Source organism: Acomys russatus, chromosome 21, assembly GCF_903995435.1.
Source record: "Acomys russatus chromosome 21, mAcoRus1.1, whole genome shotgun sequence".
Classification (NCBI taxonomy): domain Eukaryota; kingdom Metazoa; phylum Chordata; class Mammalia; order Rodentia; family Muridae; genus Acomys; species Acomys russatus.
The window spans coordinates 9,472,721-9,491,021 of record NC_067157.1 but is presented as its reverse complement, the minus strand read 5'-3'; the positions used below and the strand labels follow the sequence as shown (position 1 = coordinate 9,491,021).

General features: G+C 46.2%; 1 protein-coding gene across 1 annotated transcript in view; it reads right to left on the bottom strand.

Moving 5' to 3' along the window:
• Positions 1-18,301, bottom strand: part of Armc2 (armadillo repeat containing 2) — a 109,847-nt gene that overhangs the window by 35,310 nt on the left and 56,236 nt on the right. Inside the window, exons 9-11 of the mRNA XM_051164313.1 lie at positions 17,544-17,646; positions 15,890-16,113; positions 1,454-1,599 (exon numbers count right to left, since the gene is read on the bottom strand). Coding sequence (XP_051020270.1) covers positions 1,454-1,599; positions 15,890-16,113; positions 17,544-17,646 — 473 coding nt within the window. The remainder of the gene's footprint in view (positions 1-1,453; positions 1,600-15,889; positions 16,114-17,543; positions 17,647-18,301) is intronic.

Sequence of the window (18,301 nt, the reverse complement as noted above, 5' to 3'; positions counted from 1 at the left end):
CAGAAAGAGCAGAGATAGATGGGGAGGGGAGGGTTGAGGGGGGGCTGGGGGCTGGGGAGAGGGATTGGGGGTTGGGGAGGGGGCTGGGGAGGGGCTGGGGAAGCATCCTGTAAGACTGTTGGCCAAGCACATAGAAAGAAAAATGTGAATGCAGAATTTAAAGGCATTTCTGAAATTTATCGACGTCTGGCTACTCTGTGGGACAAAGTGCAAAGGTGACTAGTGCATGTGTGAGTTCAAGTTCAAACAACTGGCACAGAACTCTAAGAATGTAATGTTAAAATCGAGGAAATCCTGAAATTTGCAGGCAAATGGATGGAACTAGAAATGATCATCCTGAGTTCACCCAGACCCAGAAAGACACTCATGGTATATACTCACTTAAAATTGGACACTAGCCCAAAGAGATGTCCCCTGAAAGTCTTCACTTACCAGGAGATTGGGATAGACACTGGGACCTCCTATTGGGACTCCAGGTGAGAAGAGGTAAGGGAGAATGGGGAAATAGAAGGATCCAGAGGGTCCTAGAAACCTACAAGAAGACCAATAAGGCTGACAGATCTGGACCCAGGGAGGTCAGCTCAAACTACTGTACCAACCAAGGTCAATGCATGAAGTAAACCTAGAACCCCTATCCAGATCTAGCCAATGGATACCGCATTCTCCACAGTTATGTGGAGAGCGGGGACTGACTCTGACATGAACTCTGGTGCCCCCTATTTGACCATTTCCCCTTGGTGGGGAGACCTGGTGACACTCAGAGGAAGAGTAAACAGGCTACCAGGAAGAGATCTGATAAGCTGTGATCTTATAGTGGGGGACAAGGTCCCCTTCTGTCACAGTCCTAGGGGAGGGGAATAGGATGAAAGAGGGAGGGAGGAGGAAGATACAAGTGAGGGGATAACAATTGAGATGTAATCTGAATAACTTACTTAAATAAAAAAGAAAGAAAGAAAGAAAAAGTAGCCCTTCCCTGTCATACCCACAAATACTAGAGAAAACTCAGGGGGAAAAAAAAAAAAAAAAAAAAAAATATATATATATATATATATATATATATATATATCACAGTTGCTCTAGTTTGCATCGGCTAAAATCAACTTGGGGTTAGAAATAAGAAAGGGTTTACTTGGCTTATGTTTCCCCATCACAGTTCATCACTGAGGGAAGGAGGGGAGGTCAGGGCAGACGCTCAGACAGGAACCTGGAGGCAGGAACCGAAGCAGACCACGGAGAAACGCAGTTTAGTGCTTGCTTCTCATAGCTCACTCAGGCCCACCTGCCCAGGATTGCACGGCCCCTCAGACACGCCCACAGGTGGGACGGATGGAGACAATTCCTCAACAGAGATTTCCTCTTCCCAGGCAACTCTGCTCTGTACTGAGGTTACAAAAACTAACAAGTATACTTTTTTTTTTTTTTTTTAAATGAGGTGTCTTCTTCGTCTACCTACCTAAATATTCTGGCAATGTTGGTACAGATGTCCTCGTCATCCATGTGTTGTTCCATCACTGTGCAGAGCTGGGGAAAGGACCCGGTGTTCAGGAGCTTGCTTCTTGTCAGGGGTGAATCGACCAGGTTTCTCAGTGTAGCAGTTGTCTAGGAGAATGTGATCTCGTGTCATTTTCTTAGAGCTTAAAATAGGGCAACACTGCTAGGCAGCTCATGCCTCCCACAAGTCTCGCCCCTCCCCCCACAGAAGGGGGAGGAGCCTGTGCACAGTAGCATGGGATAAGAACACAGGAGCCTACATCAGTTCCAGTGTAAAGAATGGAAGGCTGCTGGGTGTGGTGGCATCTACCTGTAACGCCAGCATAAGGAAGTTGGGATGCAACAGTTACAAGTTCAAGGCCAGCCTAGGCTATAAAGTGACCCTGTCCCAAACAAACCAATATAAAAATATGTAGATGGGATATTAATATTTTTAAGTAAATAAATTTAGTAAACCCGCAGAGTGTCCACCAAATCACCGTCTTATCTTTGAATGACCCTGTCATAGACACAAGAATTCTGATGTATAGTAGAATCTTTCCATTCCAAATTCCTTTTTAAAAATTTTTTATGGGCTGGAGAGATGGCTCAGAGGTTAAGAGCACTATCTGTTCTTCCAAAGGTCATGAGTTCAATTTCCAGCAACCACATGGTGGCTCACAACCATCTATAATGAGATCTGGTGCCCTCTTCTGGTGGGCAGACTCACATGGCGTCAGAATACTGCATACATAATTAATAAATAAATCTTTTTTTAAATTACTGCTTTTATTGAGGGGGGGGGAACCCATATGCTACAGCAGTCGTGTGGAACTCACAGAACCACTTGTGGGAGTCAGGTCCCTCTTTCTACTGTGTGGGTTCTAGAGACCAGACTTAGGTCATCAGACTTGATGGCAAATGCTTTCACTAGCTGAGCCATCTCACCGGTCCCTAAATTCCTTGTTGTGGCAGCTGTTGTTTAGAGATGGGGTCCTGTGTAACCCAGGCTGGCCCCCACACTTGTTAGTAGCTGTGGCTGACCTTCACTTCTGGTCCTCTTGCCTCTACCTCCCCGAAGCTGAGAGTACAGGGATGGTGCGCCTGTGCCTAGTTTCCCACTCTAAAATTGTTTGGTTTGTTTTTGTTTTGTTTTCTTTGAGACAGGGTTTCTCTGTGTAGCCTGGGCTGTCTTGGACTCTCTTTGTAGACCAGGCTGGCCTCAAACTCACAGTGATCCACCTGCCTCTGCCTCCCGAGTGTTTGGATTAAAGGCGAGCACCACCATGCCCGGCCTGAATTCTTTTAAATAGCCCGGAATAACGATGAAGCCAATGGTTATGTAAGACTTTTAGTCTCACTTTATTTAAAGAGGCAAATACTGAATTCTTACAAATTTGTCACATGTTGTTAAAGGTTTTTTCAAGGAAGTGTTCTACTTTGACTTTTGTCTGAAGGGTCAAGATGAGAGCAATTTAGTAAATCTTAAACAGTGGTTTTGTTGCCTAATAACTTTAATTTTCAGTGTGATCTTTCCCCATAGGATTCATGGCAAGGTGCTGGTAAAGTGTCACTCAGTCACCCAACTTGAGCCTAGCTTGGTTCCTCACCCTCCCACAGTATGGGCTGGCAGGGTGGTACCATCTTACTGAGAGGAGGTGAGGTGAGGTGGGGTAGGCTGGGGTAGGATGGGACAGAGTGGGAGGGGAGGGGAGGAGACAATGAGATACATGGATGGCATTGCTAGTGTCCACTGCACAAGGGTGGGCCTGACCCCTTACCGAGAGCTTCTCCTGAGGAGGGAGCCTGAGGCTCCGGGTTGACTGACTCTCCCCGCTGTGGGATGACTGCTGCAGTCACTCACGCGCCCCTCCCTGCTCTATACCCTCATCTGTGGGAAGCAGAGCGGGCTTTCCCCAGGCACTTTCGTGGGTGGTGGTGTTTACAGATTATAAAAGATGCAGGAATGGTTCCTGTATACTGTAAAGCTCCATGCAAGACTAAAGCATTGTTGTCGGCATAGTACACGTTTAAAAAACCAACAAGAACCACGTACACCACATACCTCAGTGTGTGGAGGTGGAGACGGAAGGATCAAGAGCTCAAGACCAGCCCGGACTGCAGAAAACATTTGTTCCCCTGGACTGGGAGACCCTGTGTCAGAACAAAGCCAAGAACACACCACCACCACCAAGCCAAACCAAATAAACAAATAAACAACAAAATTAATGAGTCGAGAGGTACCCTTGATGAGTTTTTCCTTTGTATATCAATGAGGTCAGATATAACTGATTAAAATACAAGTGATCATACTGAAAACAGACTACTTGCAAATGTTTAAAAAATGTGTACAAAGCTCTTAAGTTCTTCCTTGAAAGCTGCAATATCACAGATATTGGTGGGGAAATGAAGTCTTTGCATCTTCCTGGGGACCACGGACCTCTATCGGTACCTACTAAGCTAAAGGACAGGCCTTTGTGAGACTGATAGGCTGTTCTAGGAATTCCAGCCCATGGCCACGGTAAGGTGACCATCACCTGAGCCAGGCCTCCCATTGCCCCAGAAATAATCTAGCATCTGAGCCCTGCTGGTGCATCTTAAGTCTAGAGCAATGGGTCTCGGCCTTCCTAACACTTTGGCCTTTTAATCCAGTTCCTTTTGCTGAGGTGACTCCCAACCGTAGAATTATTTTTTGTTGCTACTTTGTAATGGTAATTTTGCTACTGTTAGAAACCATGATGTAAATGTCTGTGTTTTAGCCATGCGTGGTGGCTCACACCTCTAATCCCTTTAACACTTTTAGTCAGGGAGGCAGAGGCAGGCGGATCTCTGTGAGTTTGAGGCCAGCTTGGCTACAAAGTGAGCCCAGGACAGCCAAGGCTACACAGAGAAACCCTGTCTCAAAAAACAAAGAAACAATAATAAAGTTGATTGGTTAATAGAAAAGACTGGACAGCAAATAACTGGGCAGAAGAGAAGTGTGTGGAGTGGAGGATCCCGGGCTTGGGGTGTAAAGGGAGATTACTCAAGAATGAAGGGCAGCGTGGACCATGGGCACATGGCCATGAGGGCTGGCCTGATGGAGCAGAAGCAGCCCAGGCAGGAACAACTATGGCACGTGACTTGGGTGTGTAGCTGGGAAATAGCCAAAAAAAAAAAAAAAAAAAAAACAAAAAAAAAACCAAAAAAACACAGTGCTGATTCTCGCCCCGTTATTGTGGTTTAATGCTTAGCATAAGTCTAAGAGGTCTGTGTCTGCTGTCTGGGAACTAACCAGTCTGATGTGGCGTAGAAAACCCAAACAGTTACTTAGAAGCAAAAAGCAGGGCATAGTGAATCCTCTGGAAAATAATTTTTACTATAAATAACCTCCGCAGCCACCACTCTTACTCCCAGTGTGTGTGTGTGTGTGTGTGTGTGTGTGTGTGTTGAGTCCTCACTCCCAGTATGTGTGTGTGTGTATGTGTGCTGAGTCCTCACTTGCATTGTGTGTGTGTGTATGTATGTGTGTGCTGAGTCCTCACAGTATGTATGTGTGTGTTTACTGAGTGCTCACTCTCACTTTGTGTGTGTGTACATGTGTGTACTGAGTCCTCACTCCCATTGTCTGTGTGTGTATGTGTATGTTTACTGAGTCCTCACTCCCTCTGTGTGTGTGTGTGTGTGTGTGTGTGTGTGTGTGTGTGTGTGTGTTACATCCTCACTCCCAATGGGGTGTGGTGCCAAGTCCTCAGATCTGTGTTTTTTCTTGAGAAAACTGGAGAGGCATGGATCTAGACAGGGCAATAATCAGAAGGGCGAGTTCCAAACCTAATTCTGAACACTCCAGCTCCTGAGTTCATTTCACGCAAGCCCAATAAAAACTCATTGCTGCGGAGCAGGGCACAGAGCTGAGCCAGCATGGCTCCTGGCCTGTGCTCTGTGGGTGGTGACCTTCTGTTCCCAGGGCAGCCCACCATGGGCCTGTCTTACAGGCTGGAGCTGTGGGAGTCCAAACTTCACTCTGGGATGTGTCTTTTCCTTCCTTCCTTCCTCCTCCAGTTTCCAGCTGTCCTTAGTTAGTGTTAAGTCATGTGCAATATCTCTGGAGCCATCTTGAATCCTTTCTTAAGCAGAGGTCACATGGTGCCTACATAGCTTCTAAAAGGCTTGCCCGAGCCATGCATTCAAACTCTCAACTGCCATTTCACCAAGACACAAAGTAAAAAGCATGAGCCGCAACTCTCCTATCCACAACCAGTTGGACAGAGTCAGGAAGCAACCAACAGGAAGAAGAAGAAGAAGAAGAAGAAGAAGAAGAAGAAGAAGAAGAAGAGAAGAGAGAGGGAGGAGGAGGAGGAGGAGGAGGCGGAGAGAGGAGGAGAGGATGAGGATGGGGGGGAGGAGGAGGGGGGGAAGGGGAGGAGGGGGAGGGAGGAGGAGGAAAGGGGGAGGGGAGGAGGGGAGGAGGAGGAGGAAGGGGAGGAGGGGGAAGGGAGGAGGGAGGAGGAAGGGAGGATGGGGGAGGGGAAGGGAGGAGGGGGAAGGGGAGGAGGGGGAAGGGGAGGAGGAGGGGGAAGGGGAGCAGGGGGAGGAGGAGGGGGAAGGGGAGGAGGAGGGGGAAGGGGAGCAGGGGGAGGAGGAGGGGGAAGGGGAGGAGGGGGAGGAGGAGGGGAGAGGGAAGGGGAAGAGGAGGGGGAAGGGGAGGAGGAGGGGGAGGGGGAGGAGGAGAAAGCTGAGCTGACAGTCTACAAGAAGACTGAACAAGAGTTCAGTGTTCCTGCTTTCATCACATGGTGAATAGAGCAAGGGGGATTTTTTTTTTTTTTTTCACTTATCAAGGGAGAAACATTCTCTCTTGGCCATGGCTATCTATCTACTGAACTATGGCTGAGTTCTGCTCTGGAACTTTCTGCTCACATCTCTGATGCACTATCCTCAGCCAGGTAAAGCTGCCTGTCTTGCATTGAACTAGTTGAGTCTTGAGGTCTCACTATGCAACCAATATCAGGGGACCCATCCCTACTTTATTTTGTGTTCTGGTGCTGGGAACTGAACTGAGATCCCTGTACTTGCTGGCAAGCACTTTACCATGAAACTAAACCCTCAACCCTAGGAAACCCACTTTAATAGAGGAAACTACAGTAAGAAGTATTGGGCCTGGCGGTGGTGGTCCACACCTTTAATCCCAGCACTCAGGAGGCAGAGGCAGGCGGATCTCTATGAGTTCCAGGATAGCTACACAGAGAAACTCTGTCTCAAAAAATTGAAAAGAGCAAGAGGAGGAGGAGAAGAAGAAAAAGAAAAAGAAGGAAGGAAGGATAGATAACTAGATAGATAGATAGATAATTTATTAAGGCTCAAAGCGCCTTTTATATGCAATATGACCAGCCCATCTCAGAACTCCCTTTTAGCTCCTAAGGCTAAAAAAAAGCTAGGGAGCACCCCAGGAACTTTACCATCAGTCAGGGACACTGCCATAAGTTGGGACTCACTTTCCCAACTGTATAAAGCATCTCTCAAAGAAACCTCTGGGCGCATCACAATTAAGGGGTCTGGAGATGGCTGTGTTTCTTCAACCACAGCCCGCATCAGGAGAACACCTTAATCTCTGATACAGCAAAAGGTGTTAAGCAGACGATCTGCAAGCTAGTCCATGGGTGACAAAGCTAGATCTGCAAGCTAGTCCATGGGTGACAAAGCTAGATCTGCAAGCTAGTCCATGGGTGACAAAGCTAGATCTGCAAGCTAGTCCATGGGTGACAAAGCTAGATCTGCAAGCTAGTCCATGGGTGACAAAGCTAGATCTGCAAGCTAGTCCATGGGTGACAAAGCTAGATCTGCAAGCTAGTCCATGGGTGACAAAGCTAGATCTGCAAGCTAGTTCATGGGTGACAAAGCTACGCTACAGCCAGTGCCCTACTTGCTTGAAACAACCCTTGGAGCAGGCAAGGAGGGTATCATATTCCCTGTTTTGATGAGGGGACTGGGGTGCAGGAAAGTCTACAACCTTCCAGGCAGCCTCACGTCCTAGATTCGGGACTCCTTGCCCATTGCAGCCCCCATTCTATTTGGCGTTTTTCTCTTAAACACATTTATCTTATTTCTCAGTTGTGGGATATCCGTACCTCAGATCCCTCAAGTTTTACCTCAATTGCCAATTGCAAAACGGTTCACTTCCCACTGCCACTGTGAAAGGTAAACTCAGTCACCAGAGACCACAAACTCCTCATGACTGAAAAGCCGAAACTGCACTATTACTAACCCCCATGTCCCTCTAGTAATAAGAGCACACTCACCCTGTGGACTTTTGCCCAACCGAGACCACATCTGTGCCTGAATCCAAGCCTCTGTGGGAACCCGAGAGGTTTCACATGGTGAATACAGTCTGGCAGAAATACAAGACACCGACAACACAGTGTATCACACTGCACACATAAAAATGTTAGAGCCCAAACTTTTTCCAAGAATCTCATGGGAGTCCACGAAGGCATACACACAGGAAAAGTGTCATTAATTTACAAGCCTGCTGAGGCTTCCCTACCACATTTCCTACCGAGGGTCTCCAGCCGGAAGTGGTCCTATCGTCCCCCACCCACAATGTCCTACGTTGAGACTCTAACATGTGCCTGTGTTTGTTAACTGCCTAGAGGTCACTTTACCTCAGGAAAAATAAATATATGACTGATCCTTCTAAATTTTTGTTTTTATTTGGGTTTTTCTGTGTAGCCCTGGCTGTTCTGGACTCGCTTTGTAGACCAGGCTGGCCTCGAACTCACAGAGATCTGCCTGCCTCTCCAAGTGCTGGGATTAAAGGTTTGTGTTACCATTGTCCAGTGATCCTTCTCATTTTAATAATTATGTATCATTAAGATGGATGAGAATATTGGCCTTTAATCTTAGCACTCGGGAAGCAGAGGCAGGCAAATCTCTGTGAGTTCGAGGCCAGTCTGGTCAACAAAGTGAGTCCAGGACAGCCAAGGCTACACAGAGAAACCCTGTCTAGAAAAACAAAACAAACAAACAAACAAACAAACAAAACAAAACAAAACAAACAAAGACAGGAGAGAATATGGCTATGGCATAGACTACAAAGAATGTTAACATGTCAAAATATGGAAATAATACATGCTCTGGAGAAAGAATGGACATGGCGTACAGTTGTAACTCTAACAGTTGGGGAACAGAGACAGGAGTGTCCTCGGGAGTGCCAGGTCATCCAGAGATTGTCTCTAAAGCTAAAACTACTAAGTGATGACATGATAGCACTGGCTTTCACAATTACATGTTAAAAGCTGGCGACATTTCTTCATGAGTACATTCACAGTACAGGGAAGCTTAGGGCTGAGCAGACTTAGTGTTAGGTAAGCAAATGGCTCTTTGCAAACAGTAAGCGTGGATCCTTATCTCCCTGGGTCTTCCTGGCATGACTGCTGTGTCCCACACCTCCTCTCTGATTGCCTGGGACTGGGGTAGATAAACAGCACTTGAGGACTGAGCCATAAAATAAATCCTCCCACGTGGTGATGGGCTCTACCCTTCAACAGTTCAGAACCCAAGGCAATACATGATCATGTGTGCTGAGTCTCCCCGGGTCTTCAGACCTGCTGCCCTTGGACACTCGCTTCCCAACAGAGGGCAGAGGAAAGGAAGAAAGAGCCTGGACTCAGGTGTCAAGTGAGTAAACGGCCAGTCGCCCTGGCGGATAAAGTATTCCTTTACAGGATGGAAAGTTTGTAAATGGAAAACAGCTGCCCCATTTCAATGAACAAGTACGTCATTACAATTTGTATATCACTAAAACCTTAGCAAGCCTATTAACCAATATCCTGGATTATGGCCCACACCCCAAAACGTGTCATCCAACCTTAGGAACATTACATTAAGCAAAACACACAGACACAGTGCTGTGATCAGACGGACTGTGCCCTAATAACTTCTGGTTTTGATAACATCCTTTTGTTATATAAGATGTCACCTTGGAGAGGCTGGATGGTGGGTGCTTGGAATTCTCACTGCACACTTTTTGCAACATCTTGTGAATTGATATTTAGTTACATATAAATTTATTTTCATCTTTTCAAACTCACATTTCTCCTGTCTCAGCCTCTACAGGTTGCGAGTACAGGCACATCAGCCTTTACCACATCTGGCTACAGGTCAATGTTTCTGACAGATGTGACAGATGTGGGGGGTGAGGGAATGACTTCCCTCAGTTTGTAGGCTTTGCGTTCCCAAAGAAGGTCTTTTCCAGTTAAAGATGAAGTCTGACACCTCATGGTTACCCACTGTGGACCAACACTGGCTAATCTGTTTCTTCTTGCAGCTCCCTCGGGAAAGGCAGTTTATTACAGGCTTAAGGGACCTGACCTTTCAGCCGGCTTGCATTCCTCTTTCTCTGTGTAGTCTGGAGTTTAACAAACGTGTAGCAGTTTGCAGCTTTACTTGAGATTTCGCTGCCTTCTGGCTTCTGAGCACTGGTGGCCCCGCCCCCATTTCTCTGAGCATCTCAATTGTCAGAATGCCAAGATTCTATGACATGTGTCTGTCTGGTGTACAGTGGACATACATGAGCTATACGCTACTGTTTTCTCGTCATGAGGGTCGTTCAAAGTTGTCCCCGCTGGCAGCTGTCCTGTTGAGCACAGTCATCTCACCGTCCAAGCATGGGAGATGACTGTCTCTTGCTTTCAGCCGAGAAGGAGGATACTGCTCACACCAGCATTCAGAACTGGTAACTACAGTACATGGCATTTTGAAAAGCAGCTTTGTTCAACTGATTTTAAAAAAGCATATTACTTGGGGTTTTCATAGTAACAAGATGATATTTTTTCAAGCCAGAAAGCACAAAAGGGGGAGGGCACCAGCGGGTACCACTGGATGTGATATCTGTGCCACCTGCAACCCAGAGGGCCATGGGAACTTTGCCGCCCTTTCTGCAGCCTTGTTATCAGACTTACACACTGCAGGCTTTGGCACAGGCCCAAAGTCATCCTGTTTCCCTAAAGCTACCTCAGTGGAGTCCAGTGAATGAGAAGAAATCACCTGCTGCTGGAACCTGAAGTCTGTGAAGGATTTGGGGAAATGGAGTCAAGAGAAAAGGATGCTAAATATTCAAATTGGAAATAAGGGCCAGTGTGTGTGTGTGGGGGGGAGGGGGTGGTGCTGAAGATGAGGCACTGTCCAGCGTAGAGGGATTCTGTGGGGGAAGTCCTGGGGGATAAGAGTCATGGGGTGTGGCGTGTCTCCCAAGTTGGGCTGTGGAGAGTGACCTTGAGGCAGGAGGAGCACTGGCCGTCAGAGCCTAGGAATGAGAGTGTCAGAAAGATTGGATGTGTTTCAGGATATGAGTCTTCAATACCAAAAAGGAGTGGAGGGAGAATGTGTCCACCACAGGAAGGTCATTTAACACCTGTAGCCCCAGCTAAGAGGCAGTGGCACAGGTAAGGTGCTGAAGTGACAGCAATCGAGATGAAGGCCTGGGTGTGAAGGAAATCTCTCCAGCAAATGGATGGGGAATGCTCTGAGAAAGTCTTCATGATGTTTCTTATGTGGGATGGCTTGTGCATGTGTGTTGGCATGTTTCTTATGTGGGATGGTCTGTACATGTGTGTTTGCATGTGCATTGTCTTGGGGTAAAGTCATGTTACTTACATTTTATTATTCATATGGTATAAAACAAACAGCTTCTTGTCTGTTTTATTTTTGTAATTAAATTTTTTTTCTTTTTTAAAGATTTATTTATTATTTTGTATACAGTGCTCTGCCTGCATGTACACCTAAAGGCCAGAAGAGGGCATCTGATCTCATTATAGATGGTTTTGAGCCACCATGTAGTTGCTGGGAATTGAACTCAGGTCCTCTGAAAGGACAGTCAGTGTTCTTAACCTCTGAGCCATCTCTCCAGACCAAAATTTTCTTTTTTCAAGACAGGGTTTCTCTGTGTAGCCCTGGCTGCCCTGGCATTCACTCTCTAGACCAGGCTGGCCTTGAACTCACAGAGATCCGCCTTTCTCTGCTTCCTGAGGGCTGGGATTACAGGCATGTGCCACCATTACCCAGCTATGAAATTATGTTTTGAGATAAGCCTTGTTACATAGCTCAGGCTGGCCTTGAGTTCACAAGTCTCCTATTTTGGTCTCAATGGTGGCTGTATCATCTTGGGCCATCAAGCCCAGCCTCTTTGTTTTCATTTCATATGAAAGACCACACAGTTTTGAGGATTCTGCAAATGACAAGATATGAAGCGAATTCTCTTCCTACCCAGTTCTGTAAACCCTCACACATGGTGACAGTTTGCACAGGACCACTGGTGTGCACAGCAGGGACATGCTCAAAAGTGGCCACAGTGGGCTTCACTTTCTCCAGCTGCACAGGAAAACAGGGTATAGACCGTGGTACCCGCTGAGTCTCCGTCTGTGCCGGATCACAGGCAGGTTCAAAGGAAGAACTAAACCAGCTGCGATGTGGAGGTAGTAGGCAGTGTGAAGCTCTACAGTGGCCTCTAGAGGAAAATGCGTGGAAGGGCTGACCTAGTGAATCCAAGGCTAATGATGGCTCAGAGGTTAAGAGAACCAGCTGCTCTTCTAATGGTCCTGAGTTCAATTCCCAGCAATCACCTGGTGGCTCATGACCGTCTATAATGAGATCTGGTGCCCTCTACTGGCATGTAGGTATAATGAGATCTGGTGCCCTCTACTGGCATGTAGGTGTACATGGAGGCAGAATACTGTATATATAATAAATACATCTTTTGCTTTTGTTTTTTTCGAGACAGGGTTTCTCTGTGTAGTCTTGGCTATCCTGGACTAACTTTGTAGACCAGGCTGGCCTCAAACTCACAGGGATCCACCAGCCTCTGCCTCCCGAGTGCTGGGATTAAAGGCGTGTGCCATCACGCCCAGAGAATAAATCTTTTAAAAAACAAACAAACAAACAAACAAACAAACAAAAAACCCAGGAGGAACAGAGCAGCAATAGTCCTGAGAAGCACACCTACCTAGTGACGGCATTTGTTGATCTGACATATGTTTGCTCACAAAATCATTAAATGTTCTTTTATATCAACGGATTTTATTCTTATATAAAATGACACGACATAGATACAACAGGTTGGAAAAAGTTTCCTCAACTAGACCAGAATACCCAAGCTGTGACATCACAAGTTAAAGGGAGGCAGGTACTGAGGTACATGCCTATAATCCCAGCACTCAGGTAGCTAGAGGAAGAAAAAAATCACAATATTCAGTAAGGCCTGAGCTGGCCTTGTCTCAGGAGGCAGAGGCAGGCAGATCTCTGAGTTTGAGGCCAGCCTCATCTACAAGTAAGTTCCAGGACAGCCAGGGATACAAGGGAAACTCGCTCTCAAAAAACCAGAAACCAAACCCCAAAAAAACCCCAAACCAACCAACCAAACAACAAAAACAACAACAACAAAAAAAAAAAACAGAACAACAACAACAAAACAAAAAGCCATTCCATCCAGGTTAAAATGTTATAAATAGCTCAAGATAAGCATGGTTGAGAATCTGAAGTTGTGTAAGTTACTGTTCTATTGCTAAGAAGAGAAAGCACGGTGCTGGCTTACAGTTTAGAGGGTCAGTCCATGGCCATCATGCTGGGAAACAGACAGGCAAGGTGCTGGAGCAATAGCTGAGAGCTTTACATCCTGGTTGGCAGGCAGCAGGCTGGGGGTGAGGGTGGGAGAGGATGGAGGGGGGAAGGGAGGGGGAGGGAGGGAAGGAAGCAGGCTGGCTGGGACTGGGCCTGGTATGAACTTTTCAGACCTCAAAGCCTACCCTAAGTGACATACTTCCTCCAACAAGGCCACACCTCCTAATCCTTCCAAAACAGTTCCACCAACTGGGGACCAAGAGATTAAACATATGAGCCTATAAGGGCCACTCTCATTCAAACCACAACAGGGGCATATCCTTATCAGATGATAAAAAAGTATCAAATACGTTTATAGAGATAATGGAAGGGATTTTTACTGTCCTCTTTTTTTTTTTTTTTTTGGTTTTTTCGAGACAGGGTTTCTCTGTGTAGCCTTGGCCATCCTGGACTCACTTTGTAGACCAGGCTGGCCTCGAACTCACAGCGATCTGCCTGCCTCTGCCTCCTGAGTGCTGGGATTAAAGGCCTGCGCCACCACGCCCGGCAACTGTCCCATTTTTAAAACCTATGAGACGATGACGATGACGACGACGATGATGATGATGATGACGATGATTTGGTTTTAGACACAGGGTTTCTCTGTGTAGCCTTGGCCATCCTGGACTCACTTTGTAGACCAGGCTGGCCTCGAACTCACAGAGATCCGCCTGCCTCTGCCTCCCGAGTGCTGGGACTACAGGTGTGTGCCACCACGCCTGGCTCACTAAGAGAATATTGACGAATACTAAATATAGTGTGTGAACAATATAAGCAACTAAACGGAAATGAAGAAACCAAAAGAGAAGACATAAAACAAATTGACTATTAAAAATTCAGATTAGAGCCAGGCATGGCTTTAATATATGCCTTTAATCCCAGCACTCAGGAGGTAGAGGCAGACATATTTCTTTGAGTTTGAGGTCACCCTGGTTTACATAGTGAGTTCCGGAACAGCCAGGGCTATAGAGAGATCCTGTCTCAGAAATATATGTATCTTGAAAATATATATATTTATATGTGCGTATATATCTGTATTTCAGAGACCATAATGTTGAAGGTATGTCCATATATCTCAGGATAAAAATATCTCGTTATTTTTTGTTTTGTTTTGTTTTGGCATAGGTCCAAGCTGGCCTTGAATTTATGGTCCCCCTGCCTCAGTCTTCCAAGTGTTAGGATCACAGGTATGTGCCATCACACCTAGCTCAGATGATTTTTATACATTTCCCTTATAGTTCCTTCATCTTAACAGAAACGGATCATCACTATAATCAGAAATACCTATTTTCAAAAAGGAAAATAAGCCCACAAATGACCCAAAACACTGTCAGCATGAGAAAATGTTTTACAAGCCTCATGCCCTCAACAAAGCATGCAAGAGGGATTTTGCCTTATCTTTGACCAAAAGAGATTTTTACAATCTTCTCAAGAGGGAAGACCAAAATCTAAAATTAATAATCATTATAAATATTTTAAGCATCTTGAAGCCAGGGTGTAAATCTAATTTTTAACACGCTCTCCCAGTGGCCCGGAGCCTCTAAAGGTTCGGTCTATCCTTGTTAATTGACAAGCACGGTTCACATCCCATGAGTTATTATACCGAAGATGCTACTATTTGATATATAAATGCTATTAAGGGTAAAAAAAAATCTCATCTACAAAGGAATATGAGAGCTAGAGAGGTTTTGATGGAAATAATTTAACTGTGAAATGTAATCTCTCACAAGAGCAGTAATAAAACTCGAACACAGAGGAAAATGTTTCTTCCTGCTCTGGCTAGATGAGTTATAACTGGTCGTTTGATTACCTGCATCCCCGCGGTCCCAGACTGCATCTGAGGGGCCTGTTGAGAACTCCACCCAGTGTCATTAACGCCCTTGTCATTGCAGATGTGGCCTTAGCTCCCTACTTACAAACAACCTCACAGGCTGCCCTCGAAAACACTCAGCGTCGCACAGAACTGATGTGCAGAGAGCACACACTTCTCATCCCGCCTTGCCTCCATCTTTGTTACGTTTTTTTTTTCCTTGTGCTGATAGAAACTAGGCACTCCACCATGGCCCTCCTCAGCCTTCTCCTGACTGTCTATTTTGAGACTGAGCCTTCATTAGTTTCAGTTCTCCCGCCTCAGCTTCCTGATTGGCTGGGACTGACAAGCTTGTGCCATCAGGCCCAGCCCCTCTCTCTCTCTCTCTCTCTCTCTCTCTCTCCCTCCCTTTCTCCCCCTTCTCTCACACTCCCTCTCCCTTACCCCCTCTCTCCCTCTCCCCTACTCTCCCTCTCTCCCCCTCCCTCTCCCTCATCTCCTCTCTCCCTCTCTCTCCCTCTCCCCCTCTCCCTCCTCCCTCTCCCTCACCCCCTCTCTCCCTCTCTCTCTCTCTCCTTCCCTCCCTCTTTTCTTCTCTCCTTCCCTCACTTCCTTCCTTGCTCTCAATAATCCCAGCTTGGCCTCAAAGTCATTATGTAGCTGAGAATGACCTGCAACTATCAACCCTCCTACCCTCTCGCATCCTGGGATCCCAGGTGTACACCGCTAAGCCTAGCTTTCAGCCCGGCTTTCTTTGCAGGACAGTGGGAGTTGTTACTCCCAAGCAGTGCACAAGGTTCTGCTAAAAAGCCATGGGATAACCTCAACAGGGCACACCCTGACTGGCCAGGGGCCACGCCCCTTGATCTCCAAGACCCTGGACCACCTCCTTAGGCAGAGGCTTCTTATCTGCCACTCCTTCAGAGGATGTACAAAAACTGATTTTACACCTCTAACCTTTTCAAGTGGGACGCTTACCTGGACTAACAAGTGGCCTGAATTGGGCAGACACGCGCCCTGTTTCTCTGTGTCCTCGCTCATTTGCATTATCAGCTGCGTCACGATCTCCACTGCGCCTTTGCCGATCATCTCAGTAAGAAATCCTGGACTTCCAGAAAGGAACTTCAGAGCCCCCATGCAGTAGAGAAAAGCTTCCGTGTTGCTTTGCAGGTCTTCGACTCTCAGCACCTCCAGTAACGATTCTGCCAAAAAGGCGAGTTTCTATAAATGTCTTGAGTACAACAGCAAACTTGGTGTTGGCACACAGTTTGTAAAATATGTTCATCCAGAGCTATATGCAAACGCTCCTGAAGTCTCAGCCACAACACATCTCCATAATAGTGATGGGAATACAAGGAGAGGCAGCTCACATGCAAGGGACAAAGACCGCCTCCCAGACCGCTTGGCTCTTACCAGCCTTTGATATTTAGTTACAAAATTTTCAAGTGATTGTCAAACGCTAGTGATAAAGGCAATCTAAGAGTTCCGTTTTCAGCAAATCTTCAGGAGTGCATTGCTGCTCTCCTGATGGGACGTGGCTCACACGGGGAACTTAAAAGACAATCTCAGTGACTGAAAAGGATCTTTTGAATATAGCATCCGCCCTTCCCAAGACAGTTTAAGAACAAACACCTCCCTCCCTGAGCAGGGTGGCAAATGCGTATAATCTCTGCGTTGAGGAGTCCAAGGCGGAAGGACCACAGCCTGCTGTGTTCCGAGTGAGACCCTGTCTATAAAAATAAACAAACAACAAACAAACAGGCTGAAACTCAGTGGTAGGGTACTCACAGGCATCACAGCCCAAGTTTAACTCCAAGGACTACCCAAAACAAACAAACAAACAAATAAACAGATCCAACAACAACGGAAATCTACTGACTGACCCAGATGCCATAGAACTAACAAATTTTTGGAGAATTCTGGATGATGTGACCAAGGTTAGATGAAGACACCACCTCCAGGTGTAAGAATGTCCAAGGACTGTTACTTTGCTTTTGATCTGTAATTCTCAGTTAAGCAATCTGATGTGGGACTTTGATTTTGTCCCTGTTTGCTGAGATCATTGTCCCGTTACCATAAAAGGACCACAGTGCTTTCATCCATCGCTGTGTCTTGTGCAGAAAGAGCCCAGCTCCTAAAGGTTTCCCACCAGGTAACTGTCTTCTTCTTAATTATTTGGGGACATGTTAGGAATCCGGCTTTGCTAGCTTAGAATGGGAAGAAAATGTCTATAGCTCCATATTGAGCTGTGTCCACATCAGCGTTCTGTAATAGTCCCAACCGCCTCCTCAATTTTTTTTTCACTTGTTTATTATATCAAGAGACTACACATTTTGCTTATGTTAAAAACCTTGAGGTGTGTTTATTCTAATAGTAACTCCATGCCTAGGATATGAATTTTTGCAGTGAGTTCATCAAGTCAAAAGAGCAAAACCAAGACCCAGCCTGTCACTGTAGACTCTAAGTGCTGCTTTGGAGCGAATATGGGAAACAGAGAAAAACGGCTGTTGTGGCTGCAGTTTCCTAGAAACTAAAATCTCTTGCCAGCCACCGCTCTCATCTTCCTGGACCGACTTGGCATCCGTATGGTGCGGGATCTGCGTGCACCTCAGCAGGGCTGGAGGAGACTCACCCAGGATGTCCTCACTCCGCATCAGGGCGTCGTTTTCCTCGCTCCTGCTGATTTTAAACACCAGCTTGCAGACGTTCAGCAGATTTTTCCTGCTCACTTTCAGCTGCAGAGAAAGAACACGCTTGCGTTTCTAGGCGGAAGGAAATAAAGGCTTGACACCTCTAAGACCTCCTCCCTCGGGGTGTAGAAAGGAGATTTGTTTGCTTGTTTGTTGCTGTTGCTTTAAAATTTACTTATTTATCATATATAGTGTTCTGCCTGCACATACACCTGTACACCAGAAGAGGGCACCAGAGCTCATTATAGATGGTTGGGAGGCACCATGTAGTTGCTGGGAATTGAACTCAGGACCGGTTGGAGGAGCAGCCAGTGCTCTTAACCTCTGAGCCACCTCTCCAGCCCCAGGAAGAAGGTTTTAGACATAAATGTTCTAAGAAAAAAACTTAGAAAGGTTTGGGCTACATTTTGCCAGCTATAACGTCTAGCTCACTTATACTAAAAACAGTGCTGCCGAGAACACTTCCATTAAGAAGCATTTGTTTCTCCGTAAGAAATGTTTTGTGTCAACATATAAAAGTAGTAGGTATTTTTAAAAGAGTGTGTCATTAAATCGAGTGATTGATTTAGAGTACACTGGTAAAGGATGGAGGATGTCAAACTTCAGAATAAACGAATCTAGAAAAGATTCCATTGAGGAGCGACGGGAAGGAAACAAAAAGGGAACATGTCCCGTCCACCATTTGTATGAAAAAAGAGCT